The sequence below is a fragment of the Lepidothrix coronata genome, unplaced genomic scaffold, assembly GCF_001604755.1.
Source record: "Lepidothrix coronata isolate B3197 unplaced genomic scaffold, Lepidothrix_coronata-1.0 Scaffold34, whole genome shotgun sequence".
NCBI lineage: Eukaryota > Metazoa > Chordata > Aves > Passeriformes > Pipridae > Lepidothrix > Lepidothrix coronata.
In genome coordinates, this window is record NW_016690214.1 from 5424110 (window position 1) to 5439154 (window position 15045).

General features: G+C 48.0%; 1 protein-coding gene across 1 annotated transcript; it reads right to left on the minus strand.

The window, feature by feature from the left end:
* Positions 1–587: 587 nt before the first annotated feature.
* Positions 588–7192, minus strand: WFIKKN2 (WAP, follistatin/kazal, immunoglobulin, kunitz and netrin domain containing 2). Its single transcript, XM_017812064.1, has 2 exons — positions 5084–7192; positions 588–2919 (listed from the first exon to the last, which is right to left on the minus strand). Exons 1-2 carry the CDS (start codon positions 5282–5284, stop codon positions 1408–1410), a joined length of 1713 nt encoding a protein of 570 aa, XP_017667553.1. The 5' UTR covers positions 5285–7192; the 3' UTR covers positions 588–1407.
* Positions 7193–15045: the final 7853 nt, after the last annotated feature.

The window sequence follows — 15045 nt, forward strand, 5'->3', positions numbered from 1 at the left end:
CCCTGAACTGGCCCTTTGTGCAGGGCAGCAAGCTCTGAGCTCCACCGTAGTCACTTGGCTGAGCCTGCAAAACGAGGAGTGAGGACAAGGCTCGCCACGCTCGCCCCTCTTCCCTGCAATCACAGTCCTTAGCAAGGCAGGATGTTTCCAGGATCAGCCTTTTCTTTATTTAGGGATTTTTGCACAGGCAAATGTTACATTTTTTTGGGCACACAGAGGTTAAAATGATCAATCCTATGTGTATGCACACGCTCCCCCCCACAGCCTGTGCTGGCTCTCCCAGGGAATCTATCCAACACATATATATACAGTGGTCTGGTAGAAAGTGTTTTCTGAGGTTTTGAAATCCTTTAAAAAGGCTCTAAAAGGCTAACACTGATAAAAGCCTTTAAAGAGTGTCCGCTCTGTCTGCCTGTGTCTGTGCAGTTCGGATTCAGCAGCTTTGTGTCTGCCTAATGCAGTTTGCAGGCTGTGTATTGCACTTTCCTAGGCTGAATCTTGTTCTGACTCCTCTTGCTTTGCTCTCTCATCTATAAAAGCAGGATTTCTACTGAAAATAAGCAATAAACTGCTGCGTATGCTCAAGTGGAAAGCATTTTCAAAAGCAAGACAGCACTCTGCTGTCCTTCTGCCTGGGACTTTTTGTGATAAGACAGTAAATTGATTGAAACTAAAATAGGGAATGAGGGTGTTTGCTGACCTTGTTCTGGTGACAGAAAAGTAATTTCAGGGTGAGACTGTGCCTTGAGCTTCTACAGGGACCTGTTGTCCTGGGCATAGGATCAAGGGAGTTTTTCCTCCAGAAAGGATTGCAAGATAGGTAGTAGTTGCCATTTAAAAATGAGGTTTTTAAAAAGAAAAGGGAAAATTTCAATTAAAAGAAGCAAACATAATGCATAGGTTGGTTAAATGTTCACAATTGTAAATACAGACAATAATTTACAGGCTTTTCTCTTGAAATATTAGTGCTGCTATAAGGAGCCAAGCATGTGACTTACTTACAACGACATACCATCGCATTTCCAGACTGAAAATGAGACAGATTAAATTGACATTATATATTATTTAGCTGTGTACCAACTAGCCAAACAAACACTATGAATTCCGTCATTTATGATGGAAGCTACATAAAAATTGCATAATTACTGCAGTGAGTCACCTATTTAAATGGCACTCCTATATGGACGAATTGATTTCAATGCAAGATTAATAGCCTTTTGCTGCTGGTTTACGTGCTTGCCAAAGACCAAACTACGTTGTTGCTAAGCATCATTAGTGGATTAAAATAGGGGTTCTGCATAATTCCTACGGTGTACCTTCAAACAGCGCTTTAGTTTGTGCACTAGCCTAGCTCTTGTTAGCCCTACGTAACACACGGAGCGGGGCGGCCGACACGTGTGAGGGGGGTTAATGCAATCCCAGGAACTCTTTCAAAAGCTCACAGGTTTTCTTGTGGATGACTTCGCGGAGCTTGCGCACGCGCCGGATGCTGGAGGTCCCCACAAAGCTGTCTGGCTGCAGCACAGCCATGCCGTTGTGGACATCCCCCATGATGATGAGCTGGCCATCCACCGTGGTCATGTTGGGACACGGGCAGCTCCAGTCCATGTTCAAGAGCGTGATTTCTAGGGGTTCCTTCCCCAGGAATTTTAATCCCATTTTTTCATCCTTGAGAATCTCCTCCACCGTCACCAGGGCGTGTCCCGAGTCTTGGTCTTCGGTGAGCTCCGTGATGCGGCCCAGGATGACGAAGTCGCTTTTGCAGAAGCTCGTCACCAGCTTCTGGCGGGGTTTGCAGGCTTTGCAGTGCGTGTTCTTCGGGAAGGGGCACATCTCCTCGCAGGCCTCCCGGCTCTCGAAGTTGTTCTCGTTGCCTCCACACCCGCCGTAGATGAAGGACTGGCACTGCTTTGTCAAGCTGTTGTAGGCCCACCTGGGCTCGTAGGCCTTGCAGTGGCCTTGGAGGGCTGGCAGGTTGCAGATGTTGATGGGGCCGTTCATGCACGTTAACATGCAGCTCTCGTAGGTCTCAAAGTGGTTGAGGTTGCTGTTACAGTTCCCATAGATGAAAGTAAAGCAGTTGTTTTTCTTTGCATCATAGTACCACCTGGTCTGCTCTTCCCCGCAGTCTTCGCTGTCCGGTTGCTTCAGGCACTCATCGGTTGGGAAATGCGTTTTGTTTTGGGAAGCCTCTTTGGATGCGGGTTCTCCTTTGATGACTGACAAAGGGAAGTCAGCCCTGAGGAGGCCACCGCTGTTCTGGGCGGTGCAGGTGTAGATTCCCGCGTCCTGCAGCTGCGTGTTGTAAATGACCAGCTGGGCGATGTTGGTGACCACGACGTTCCCTCTGACGTGATTTGGCCTCATGATGACTTTGTCCTTCCCATCGACCTGCTTCTCCCACGTGATCTCTGGCTTGGGTCTCCCTGTAACGTCACAGAGGAAGCTGACGGTCTCTCCCACGTAGACAGACTGATGGACAGGGTTGTTCACGAGCGCGGGTGGCAGGATGTCGACGACCGTTGTCTCGGAGTAGGCAGTAGTTGGGCGAGCTGTTGTTTCTGGTGGGATAGGGCTGGTGTTTGGCCAGGTGAGATGGTACCTGCAGGTGACCACGTTCAGTGTAATGCCTTTGATGCACGCTTCTGCATCCATGTAGCACTTGTTGTAGTAGGTGAGCCCGTCGGAGGCGCAGGTGAAGCTCGGCTCCTTCTCACACCTGTCCTTGCACTTGCAGACAGGCTGCCCATCCCAGATGTCACACTCTGAGCCTTGCTGGATGCACATGAAACGGTCACAGGTTGCCTCCTTGGGCATTCCCACCGGCCCTTTTTTCCCCTTGACGTCCATGTACCGAGCAGCCACACAACTCTTCGTTCCACAGACATTGGGGCAGCACTTCTCGAAAGTCTCGCACTCCTGTGAGGGAGAAAAATAACCCAATAGTTACTGGGGGCAAAGTAAAGGCCTTTTTAGAGACCCAGCAAGCAGACAGCCCAGAAACTCAGGGGACCTCATCTGCCGCAGATATATCTGGTCTGAAAACTCAGTGTCCCCACGGGCAATGAGCAGAAACATCTCCTCAGCATCTCCCAAGAGGTGTCTAAACATATTGGGGGGTCTGAAGTGCTTCAAGAGAAGACTCTCTGGAAGGAAAATGTAATTCTGTTTCTTAAACACAAACCTCATCCTAAGTCTTTACCCCAGAGTCACATGGACTGCTTGACTACGAAACCAATCACCCCCCTTCTGTGCTCTCCCAAATGCCTGAGGACAAGGCCTGAGAAACAAGAGCCTATGGAAAGTCTTATCATATGGCTGTAGGCAGTAATCCTTCTTATTTTCCACAGAAGTATGTAAAGTATTATTTGAATTCCCTGAGACTAACAGCCTGCTCTTGGAGGTGAAACTGCCAAGGATTTGTAATTGTTCACATTGTAGAGGAAATAATAGAATATCTCAAAAGTAAGGTAATTCTTGCTCCAAAAATAATTTTTCTATGGTATTTAGAAAAACAAACCCCAAACAGATCATTATGGCTTCTCTGTCCTATTTTAGTCCTATTTTCAAATGCAGCATCGCTCTTCTAGTGATTTATTACACCCCGCCTCGGCTACAGTCAGCTCTAAATTGTGGTTAATTTTAGCAGAATTTTCATCTTCTGTGCAGAAAAGGTATTTGATACGTGTGATCACGGCTGCTGGGCTGTTATGGATTACTTTAAGGGACCATGAACACTGTTACCATGTGCCCAACAGGTCACACTTCCACTGTGTGTTAAACCTCTACAAGCCCCCTGAAATCCATCAGCTGTCTCTGTAAGTGAGGACAACATGATTTTTAGGCTACCAAACTAAAGAGCTTCCCCTGAGTCCAGTATCCTTTCCTTATTGGGAAAAAGATGACCTAATACCAGAACTCTTTCCCCATTTCCAGCTGCACATTACTAGGTTTCAGAAGCAAAGCTAGAAACCAGGATGGGTGAGGTTTTCAGCTGGGGTTAAGGAGTGTGGCTTGGCAGAGCCCTTGGCTGCCTGCAGACCACTCACTCCATCCAAGGTGCCAGGACTCTGTGCTGCCACAAAGTGAGTATTTGTAGCCACTGGCTTCTGGCTTTCAGTTTTTGACCAGTAAATTATTAAAACATTGTCGTCTGCTGCTGGGGTTTTGCAAGTGTTTTAGCATTCATTGCTGCACCTGGTAGTTGGAACAGAGGAGGCTTATTTGAGAATGGCAAAAGTAAAAAGAGCACCTTCATTCCTAACACATGGGATCCATCTGAGCAAATGTCTTTGTTTACTTATGACCAGCATTTTTCTCTGTTTTTTTACCCTTTTTAGCATTGCAGAAACAACCTGGCTACAGAGCACAAACCCAAACACTTTTTTTCATCACAGTACGTGTTCCTGTCAGCCAGGTTTGGGCTGCAGGAGCTTTGTCGTGGGACATGATGTAAGAGGCAGGACAAGCAGGTATTTTCAGATGCCAGCTTGAGCTGGCAGTGCTGACAGGTTGAAAAATGAATTTTGGGGTTGTAAGCTAAACACATTTTGAGCTGGGAGCATCCCACAGAACATCTGCCTGGTCATTTTAGCCATGCCCTGTTCTGCACCCCAAGCACCCTTTGTGCTTCGAGTGCAGCAAAGGCTGATGATTTGCATGTTAAATCAAACAATTTCATACAGGATTTCTCCCAGGAATATAAAACATCGATGATGGCCACCAACAACAAAGAACACGGTGACACTGCTAAAATACTACAGACTGGCCCCAGTGCATGCTGAGTGCTGGAGTATCAAATTCAGACAGTTCTTTTGACATGAAAGCAAGGAAAAGGATCAAACAGAGCGAGCCCTGTGCCCACATCAGCGTAAGTGACAACTGCCACACACCTCCCTGCTTAACAACAACTCATCAAACCTTTTCTATTTTATATAGGTCACGGGTCAGTTAAATACATGCACTGTCTGCACCGAGTCCTGCATGGTGCCAGTGCCCTTCTCGTGGGACAGACAGAAACAAGCCCCCAGACAAGCCCCCTCACCGCCCGTGACGCAGAGACACAAAGATGTGCATCACTCACCAGGTCAGCGTCGCACTCTCTCTTGCAAGTGCTCTGCGCGTCGACCCACAGGTTGGGGTTCATGTCATTGGGGCATATCCCAGCGTGGGAATACCGGACTGGGGGCAGAGCTCTCCCTTTCAGAGAGACCTCCAGAAGCAAGAGGACACTGCTCTTCCCCAGCAAGATCCACATCCACCGAGTGAACAGCACCAACAACATCTCAGAACTTCTCCAGGGCAGTGGCAGTGTCCGAGCTGGAAGTAGTTCTTGCTTGCTTGGGGTTGCTTTTTTTTGGCAAGCCTTAAATTTTTGAGGAACCCAGATGCACCTGACCTCAGTAAAAGCTTCAGCGAGCTCCTCTGCTGCCTCTGTCGATAGTGCAGTTTGGTCTGGACCTCATTGGATTAAAGGTCCTAGGAAGTTATCCCCTTATTTTAAGAGAAACGCTACTAGTCTGAGCAGAGTTAGCTCTATTTATACCCTGCCTCTGTTAACAAGTCAGAAAAAGTAAACTTGATTTCTTTGACAGGCACACGCTTCCTATGTCCTGGTGGCAGTCAGACAGATTTGTTGCAAGAAAAAAAAGCTGGAAAGAGTTCAAAAGGCTGGAACTGGCATGGTGGGACCCCTGCATGTTTCTGAATGCAGGGAGGCCTTCTTAACCCCTTTAGACCTAAAGTACTTCCCTATGCTAAGAATGGCATTTAGTTCTGAAAGGGGACTTGTCTAAATAACACGGACCCGCGGTCAGGGGATTTCCCCACGGCAAGGGGCTGCACAATCACTTGCTAAAAGGAACAAGTAATAGGATTGAAGCAATTAAAGCCAAAATATCATATTTTAGCAGAGGAAGTAGGGGAAGAAATAACTTATTTAAACGTAGGATTGACAAAGCAGAATGTCTTCATAACTTCTCCCGGGGCTTCTCTGGGTTTTTTTCTTCTTTGGTGGGGAGATTTCCAGGATGCCAGGTTTAATGCTGCCCTCCAGCCCCACCAGGAAGATGTTAAAAGTGTCCCTGAATTCCTCTACATTTCCTGACAGCCAGATCCCATTGTACAGTGCATTGCTGACCCCTTTAACAGCAACAACAAAAAAATAGTAGAAGTTCAACACTATGGAAACCTGCATAAAGGAATGTACAGCATTTTTGCATTGGGGGGTGGGAGGGAAACTCAGTCAAGCTGAGTTCCTCATTCCCTGATTATTACAGCAAGGGGCTGATCCTGCTCGTGCTGAACATGTGCCAAAATCCAGAGATGAGTGGCAGAAGTCTGAGTGGCTCAGCACCTTCCAGGATTAGAGCCTCTGGGCTGAGTTCTGGGCCAGCCTGGGTGGGCCCTGTGTGTTGCTAAGGGCCTCCTGGGAGGATCAGGTAAGTTTGCATCCCACGTGGGGGTTCTGCAGGGCTGGAGCAGCAGCGCTGTGCCTGGGGAGGAGGGAAGGGTGTGAATCCACCCTGTGCCCAGTGCTGGGCGCTGCAAAGGCGACAGAGCAAGGCACAGTCAGCCCTTACTTTTCTCCCTTGGGTGTATTAAACCAGGGCTGAGTTTGGACCTAATTCTGCCGAGTGGTGATGCTGCCAACCAGTACAACCAGCCAGGTGAACTGGGCCACCATGGGGCTCCTGCTCCTCCCTTGGGGCCAGGCAGCAGAGCACAGTGGCCTGCTGATGTTTCCCAGGATCACCCCTGGAAGAAAGGGAGGGCAACCTGGAGCTGACCTGCCCTTGGCTGTGGCATTTCTGTGACAACCCTGGGCTTATAAAAGGGGCTGTTGCAGTTCTGATTTGTGTGCCTGCATTAACGATATGCACAGTATTTGAATTTCATGGGACGTGCAGGGCGAAGTTGTCCAAATTAGCTATTTATAAGGAGCAAAGTCAACTGCCAGGCAGCAGTTTGCAGTTGATTTATTCTCCCTGAAACTTTAGAAACCTGCATGACACTTGTACAAAGTGCGGCTGTGTGCTAAATGTTTTATTCAGTACTTGTTTACAAAGACAAACGCAGCACCCTGTGATGCCTAAAAAAGCCAACCAAAAATGACACATTCCCAAGAGGTACTTAAAATTCTTACAGCTCTATTAACAACAAAATCACATGTATTAGTGGTTCTGTTGGCTAAACAAAGACACTTTATATTGTAAAACTCACTACAGATAAGCTTTGAAACAAGCTGTATGTGGGTCTTGGGGAGTGCAGGTATACTGGGTGCTGCTGTCATGACCTCAAAAGCCGCTGTAGGTGCAGGGAATTTTCCCTTGATCCATGTCATTGCCATGGATGTGATTTTCCCCTGCCATCTTGAGCCTTGTGGGCCTGTTTTACCTCCTCACCTGCTGGGCCAGAGGTGGGTCTTGCAGCCTCCATCTCCTCTCCTGGTGCCAGAAAGCCACCTCCTTTGGCCATGTTGAATGAGAGACCCATCGGTGTGGATCCACCATTCCAAGGAGGAAAAAAATAACACTTTTTTATTTTTATTTTTTTCCCTTGCCAGACCAAGGATCCCTTGCCCAGAGGCACATTTCAGCTGTGGGGGAGCAGAGTGGGGCTCTGAAGAATCAGACACTGGTTTGCATGAGACAGACAGAGCTATGTCCTCATCCATCCAGAGGGATATTCTCCAGGGACAGGCAAGTCCCACTGCAGCTTTCTGCTTTTGGGCTCCTAGGTATCATGTTCCTGGATCACTCCCTTGGCCACTTGAACACAGCCAGGAGAGAGGAAAACACTGCCATAAATCTCCCTGTGAATGCAGGCAGGCAGCTCCTGAGGGCAGAGGAGGCAGTGAGGACTCCAAGCAACCCTTGACAGCTGCCCTGTCCCTGCCAGGACATCCCAGACGTGCTGTTACCCAACCTGAGGAGCACATCCAGGAGGGACACCACAGGCTACCCCGGGCTGGCTCAGGGACAGCAAAGACTCTGGTTGTCCCAGGATGGACAGCCAAGCTCTGCCTAATGCACTCACTGTCTCCTCAATTTCATTAGGTTGTTTTCTTGCCTGGTTTAACTTAGTTGAACTCCGCTGACCTCAGTGGATTTGACTGGGGACTCCAGAACACCACCAGCTAATGCCAACTGTGAATCAGGGTCTCTGTCAAGGTCCCTGGGCACAGTTTCTCTGTTCCTCCTTGTTTATAAAGCACCGTGCATTTTTTCTTTAATATAAGCAATAAAGTAACCCTCATTCTCCATTTCTATGAGCAAATCTATTATGAAAACCAAATTTATGGCTTATCTTCTCTCAACCATGTCAGATACTGATGTGATAAAGATCTTCCCAAATGAGATCCAGCCTTAGAAGGATCCCCACTACTACCCCAAAATCTCCCTTTCTGATCAAGATATTGAACTGAGTCTGCTGGATGAGGAGCTGGGATGAGCTTCTCTGGACCTCGGATGGACAAACCTGAGCTCTGATGGCACAGAGACAACATCCTGAGTCTGCTCCCAGCAGTGGGGACATGCAATCTCTGTGCAGCCTGTGCTCCACAGATGTCCATCCACCACTACACACCAGTCCTGAAAAGCCCTCCTAGGATGCCCAGGATCCTAACTGTTGTTGAGTTTTTTTGTAAATTGTAATTTCTTTGCCTTTTTTCTTACTCTATGGGTTGTCCCTGCCCTCCTCTGCTGTGCCAGGAATTGACCGTGTTTGGTGAGACCCCTTTTAATTGAGGAGGGAAATGGGATTCTCTGGTATACAGAAAACTATAATTGTATTTGGTTGTGTTTTTTTTTTCCTTAAGCCACTGTTAAAGGAGCAGCAAACTGTTGATCATATTTACGAGCAATCCTCATCTGGAGTTACTCAGCGGATGGTGGATTGATTTGCTGGTTTTATTGTGGAAGGCTCTTGGCAGGAACCGTCACCCTGCGATGTTAAACCTCCCTTTCCCATTGATCTCTGCCTCGGCACAGGGGCCCTTCCAGCCTCAGCCTCTCGTGCTCCCTGGGCCCGCCGCCACTCGCAGCTGGTTTTGCCAACACAAACACGAGCCTCCCCCTCTCCAGGCAGGCTCTGACTCATCGCTGCCGGTGGCAGTTTGCTGCCTGTGGCATCCAGACCCTACACGAGGGCTCTGGGCTGGAGTGGGCACTTGCCTGTGCTGCACTGTAAGGGGTGCCCCCAGCACCCACCGCAGCGGTGAAGGTTGGATGCTGGTCATCTTCTGCCTCTGAGCTTAGCTTAAAGCACAGATTCTGCTCCTTGAGGCCACCCTCCTCCTCCTCCCACAGGACAGCAGGGCTTGGTACCAACTCCCTGCACTGCCCACAGCAGCAATCAGCCCCTTCTTCCAAACAGGGCACCAAGACCTGCCCTGCCTGTAGAGACCCCGGTCACACAGGGAGCCCCAAGGACACGCTCTTCTTTGGCCCCACCATCATCATTCACCCTCCATAGGTGGCTTCTTGTCCATGCACAGGTGAAAATGTGATGCCTGAACAGAAAAGTACTTTAAAAACCCCCTGTCTCATTTAGACAGTAATGACGTTCCAGGCTGTATGTAAAGCTTATTGCTCTTAAAGCTGAGAGGGAATGTCACTGCCAAATCCCTTTCAGAGTACAGCTTGTCTTAAGCAGGAACATTTCTTCCAAACCCACAGAAAAATACAGATAGTGCCTTGGGAACTCAGCTTCAGCTTGGTTTGGACTGCAAAGGATCAAACCTTCCCCTCTGAACAATGCCCCTTTCCACGAACCTCCGCAGGACCTGCTCAGGGGATGGCCAGGAATCCCAGCTCGGGTGCCTTTCCACAGACCTCAGAAAAGCACACAGCTCACACTGGCTGGATGGTTGGCCAAGAGAGAAGGATTTTTGGCAGCATGAGATGCACCTCCAAACATCAAAGCACAGGCAAAGGCTGCTGTGCTGGCCACATGCTTTTGGAGCACACACATGGGCAGGGCAGATCTGGCTGAAGGTTTGCAATGGGAACAGCACACCTGGGTCCTATTTCAGGGCTCTTCAAATGCACAATTAGAAGTGGAGGCATATTTCAATTTTCCCCAAGTAAAGATAGAAATCTCTCTGGAAGTGCCCAGAGCTAACAAGTGCTGCTTTTGACTTCTGAAATAACCCATCTAAGCAGATCCCAGCGTGCAGGGACAGGCTCAGGGGGCACATTCAGCACGGTGACTGCTCACCCAAACGAGCTGCTGTTTATGGGCTGCCTCACGTGCAGCTGCTCAGTAAGCAGAAGTTAATGTAGTTAGACAAAAGGGCTCAGTTTGGGGGGGGGGGGAAATCAATAATGTCAGGGAGTTTATTACGGGGTTATGGGCCACCTGCTAGAACTCAGCATTAGGCCTGTGTTGCGTTGTGTTTCGGGGACAGCTGATGGCCCTGCACTCAGACAGGGCTAGCACCAGAATTATTATTTTATGCCTCGGCAGATGGCTTCTGCTCGGGGGTTTTATCTCTGAGTGCAGACATACGACTAATCATCATTTGCTTTCTCTTTCTCTGCTAACGTAAGCTGGGCAGGAAGCAATTGCCAGTTTGATGATGGTTCATTATTGTTCGGTTTATTCTGTCTGAAACAGCACAGCAAGAGGCACCGAGGGTACAAAGGAAGATAATCAACCCGTTATCAGTGAGATATGGGGAAAAGCTGAGCTCAGAAGCTTGTCTTTCACCAGCCCATCTTTCTGTCTCTCTGTCAGAGGCAAAGCCTTAAGTATCCCACAGATAATTTGGAGAGGCCATGGCGCCGTCATCTTTGGATTGCCAGGACTGGAAAGGTGAAATGTTGGCAATGGGTTCCCCCTGGCATAGAGCAGGAGGGTCTAAGTCACCTCCCAAAGTCCCTTCCAGACTTGTTCTCTGTCACCCTCAATGCTGAATGAGACCTGCTCCATCATTTAAGCTTTGAATTAGGGAAATCTGAGATCTCTAATGCAACCATGAATGCCAGTAAACAGAAATCCCAGCCACGGTGGTACCAGCACAGGGCCAGCACTGTCCATGTTAGGCCCTCTCAGCCACCTGCTTCCATGGTGAACAGGCTGGACCAGCTACTGTCGTGGGAAACATGGACACCAGGCTGCTGCAGAGAGGCTTGAGCACCTTGCTTTGTCGCAGGTTTTGGGAACTAGTGATTAGTTTCGTGGTGAGCTTGAATAGTGGCACTTTAGGAAACTGGCACTAAATCCGTGGTGTGCAACTGGAGATGTTCCCATGGCTTGCAGCACTGCTGTGGCTGTATGAGCCATAGCATGAAAACCTCAGGGCTGAACTGGTACATTTGTTGTTGCTCTTTATGGTCTTCAGTTTTTCTGCTTGGTTCCAGCACAATTTGAATAAAAGCTCAGAATAAAAGTGAAGGGCAGGCCTGACACGTGCTCAGGCTGAGTGCTCAGCACATCTTTCACCAGAGCTGGTGGTGTTTCTCCAGGAACGTGAGTTAATTTAGTTCCCCAAGTAGGAGGCTAATGAATATTATTGAACCCATTGCACAGGTTCACTTCAGTCTGCAAATGACCCTAATTTAACCTCCCGTATTTACTTTTAGGAATTTAAAGCTGGGAGGAAATCACTTGATGAGTATCACACAGCAACAGCCACGAAAGGTTGGAGTCCTGAGACCCTGATTCCAACCCCATGGGCACCATTTCCTTCTCAGAAAGCAGGTTCAATATAGAAAAGTCACCTTGCTTTTGTTTGTGATGTGATTCAACTTATATAAAAATAGTAAGGTTTTAACCTGCTGTGCTAATTTAATTTAACTCCCTCCAGTTCTTTTTTCCTTGAAAACCCCGAGTTTGTCCTGGTTTGTACTGCAAGCCTTAATTCCCTGTGAATTCCCTACTTCAACATGAAGTAACCATCTCACCATCACTCAGGGCTAATCTTTTCAGAAAGGTTATGAACCTTTCAGTGGAGGAGAGTTTGTGAGGTGGGGTTAAACTGCTGCAGATTTGCTTGGTTTTGTGCTTCGTTGTGAGACTTTACCAAGCCACTGATTCTGCTGAAGTTTGGAACCCTCATTGTGGCTGGGAGCCTCTCCAGGAGATGCAGAGAAGCTCCCAGCAACTGGGCTTTTCATCAGGCAACGAGTGTTGGCTTCTTCAGACAACCTGGAAGTCCCAGAGCTCCTCCGCGGGTTTGGTATCCAAAACTTCGCTATAAACAAGTTTAATTTTCACAAAATGGAACTATTTCCATTTCTGCAAATACCATGAAATCCTTTTAGCGTCAATTCCATCTTCTTGGAATTTAAATCTAAATTAGGGCAAAATTCTTTCTGACTGAAGAGTTATTGCCCTCATTTGGCTTTGCTGGCTGTTAGCAGTCCTGGCTGTCACACAGCACATCCTCTGCCCGTGCTCAGAGGGTGACCTCTGCCAGGGCAGTCCCTGCCTGGTAAGTTGGACACATTAAGAGTCTTTCTAAAAGGTGAGCTGTTTTGTTTTAGTGTGCCCTGTGTGCTCTTTTTTCTAGATGCAAGGCATCTCAATCTGCACTGCTCAGACCCAGATGATGGCCAACAGAAGGAGTTAGAACAGCTCCTCCGGGCCACTTACTTGACACCCTTACTTGAAGTGCCCAGAGGAGCTGACATGCAAATCTGGTACGTAAATGTGCTCCTTTCCTGGCATTCATTGACCAGCAGATCTGAACAGAGGCTGGAGGTGTGAGTGATGTCTGCAAACCAGTGATGATCTGCTTCCATTGACCTTCAGAGGAGCAAGCCCATCCTTCCTTCTTTGGCAACAGGATGTTCGTCTGTATTTAACGGCTTTTTTTCATTGTTGCTCTTTCTGATTCCAGCTAATTCCAGATCCATTTTTATTTTGATCTCTTATTGTTTGCAGCGTGAAGAAGCCACAGTACTTCCTTTTCCATGGCAGTTCTGCAGGTAACCGGCCCGTGCCTGCCTGACGCGATGGTGGCCGGCGGCACGATCGCAGGTAACGTTTAGGAGATTCACATGGATTAATCATTATAATTTCCCTGTGCCCCCAGGGCCAGCACATTGGGCTCATCGTGCTGTCTAACCAATTGCTGGGATGGCGTTTAATCACAGACACAGCAGACGGCCTTTGAGCTGGGAGGTACAAAGGGACCGGAGCATCGTTTCAAACGCTCTGCACTGGCCTGATTTTTCTCCAGTTGAAATCGATGTAAATATTCTGCTGACTTCAAAGGGGAGCAGGGTGAGGTTACAGCCAAGTACTCTTGGAAATCCCACCCAGTGCTTGATTTTTCTTGACCTGAAGGCCAGTTCAGTCAGCTCTGCTTCCACAAAGGGGCTTTCAGGAGTCCTGGAAAAGCCGCCGGAGTGCTTTCAGCCCTGGGTTCACATGGTAGCAGCATGTGAACTGCGGCGAACCTAGAAGACGATTCAGCCCTCCCAAGTTCTGATTCCACTTCTGCAGATGTCTGGCTGGCATCGCTCTTGCTCTCTCCTCATTGACTGTGGGGGAGTTTAGGGCAATGGGATTCCCACAGAGGTACTTCAGTTTGTGGGGTGAACTCCTGCAGCAGGACAGCAATATTTGGGGTACCTTCACTAGACCTCTGTCTTTGCTGTGCATCAGCCAGGAGAACAAGCTGGTCTACGTGCCTGGAAAATCTTTACATCATCTCTGCAGCCCATGGCATGAGCTGTGGCTTAGTCTCTTCCCAGCACAGAGAAAATGGTCTTGAATCCTTTTTTTTTTTTTTTTTTGGGGGGTGTTTCTTCTTTCATAATTTTACACATTTTCTCTTGTGTTTCTGTAACACCATGGTTACAAAGCTCTACACGGGGTGGGAAATGAGACTTTTCTACACATTTCCAAACATTTCCATAAACTAATTTCCTTTTGAAGTCAATCAGATTTGTCAGTATGGAATGGTTATCTCCACAGGACCCGTTCCTGTCCCTGCCTCTGACTTAGTCCGTGAGCCCAGACCACTCACTCCCTCTGTGCCACAGCTTCCACCTTCCCGAAGGGGACTATAAAGCTCACAAGTGGGTCAAGTGACATCAGTTTATCTTCCAAATCCCAGCCTCTTGCCATTCCCGCAGAGCCATGTGTGAGTGTGAGGTGTGATTTGCTGCAACTGCAAAACTGTCAGGAAAAAATGAGGAACACAAGAATTGTATCTCCAGCCATTTGTTCACGCCTTAAGCTGCAGCTTAAGCACAGCCCTTTCTACCTCACACACACACATACTTTTTTTTGTTAAACTTTGCCATGGCCAGAAACCTAATACTGTAACTGTTTCAGAACATAAACTTTTTCGGCTCCTTTTTGATTAGTTTGAGGAATCTGGAGTACCCATGGCCATAGAAAACCGGGTTAGTGCACAGTAGAGGCTTTCATGGCCCCTAATCTTGATGACAAAATTATTCGAACAAACACTTCTTGTGTCACCAATATATATTATGTAAAACCTTGTGACTTTGATTATGTGTCTATAATACAGATTAGTCTGTTTGGGTGTTTGGTGCTGACCTCCAATAAGCTCCTAAAGTATTAGCAAGAATTTGCAAGTGACAGGCAGGCAGAGGTGCTGTTCTGCCTAATCCCATTCTCAAAACTCTGGCTATATATGTCTGAACAGCTTCTGCTGCTTTCCTTGAGGCACCAACGAGGTTATTTCTCTCTCAGCCCCCTCCCAACCACCTTTGTCATTCTCTCCACTGCTCTGATGTGTCACAAATGTTGGAAGATTTCACTAACCTTATGGTCTAGAGCCAGGGAGACAGTGAGAACAAATTTAGAATAGGAGGCAGAGAATGTACCAGCTGGGAGGTGATGCTGTCGATCTCCATGGAGACCTCTTTAGTTACAGCTTTGCTAATTACTCTGATGAATTGTACTCTGGTTGAAAGCCCAGCCAGGTCAATGGAGTGTTCCAAATTGACTTGCCGTGTCTCAGGACCACAAGGGGTGCACATGGCACAGCCCCTCAGTTATGATTTGCTTTTGTGGCTTTCTCCCTGATGGCCAAAACACAGCCTAAGGAGAATCCAAACACCC

What these genes read in the sequence shown, in the direction of transcription:
- WFIKKN2 (XM_017812064.1), bottom strand. Translation starts at nt 5,284, where the DNA reads ATGTTGTTGGTGCTGTTCACTCGGTGGATGTGGATCTTGCTGGGGAAG. An exon ending in GAGAGTGCGACGCTGACCTG is followed by an intron (nt 2,920 to 5,083) that starts GTGAGTGATGCA and finishes TCTCCCTCACAG; the next exon opens with GAGTGCGAGACTTTCGAGAA.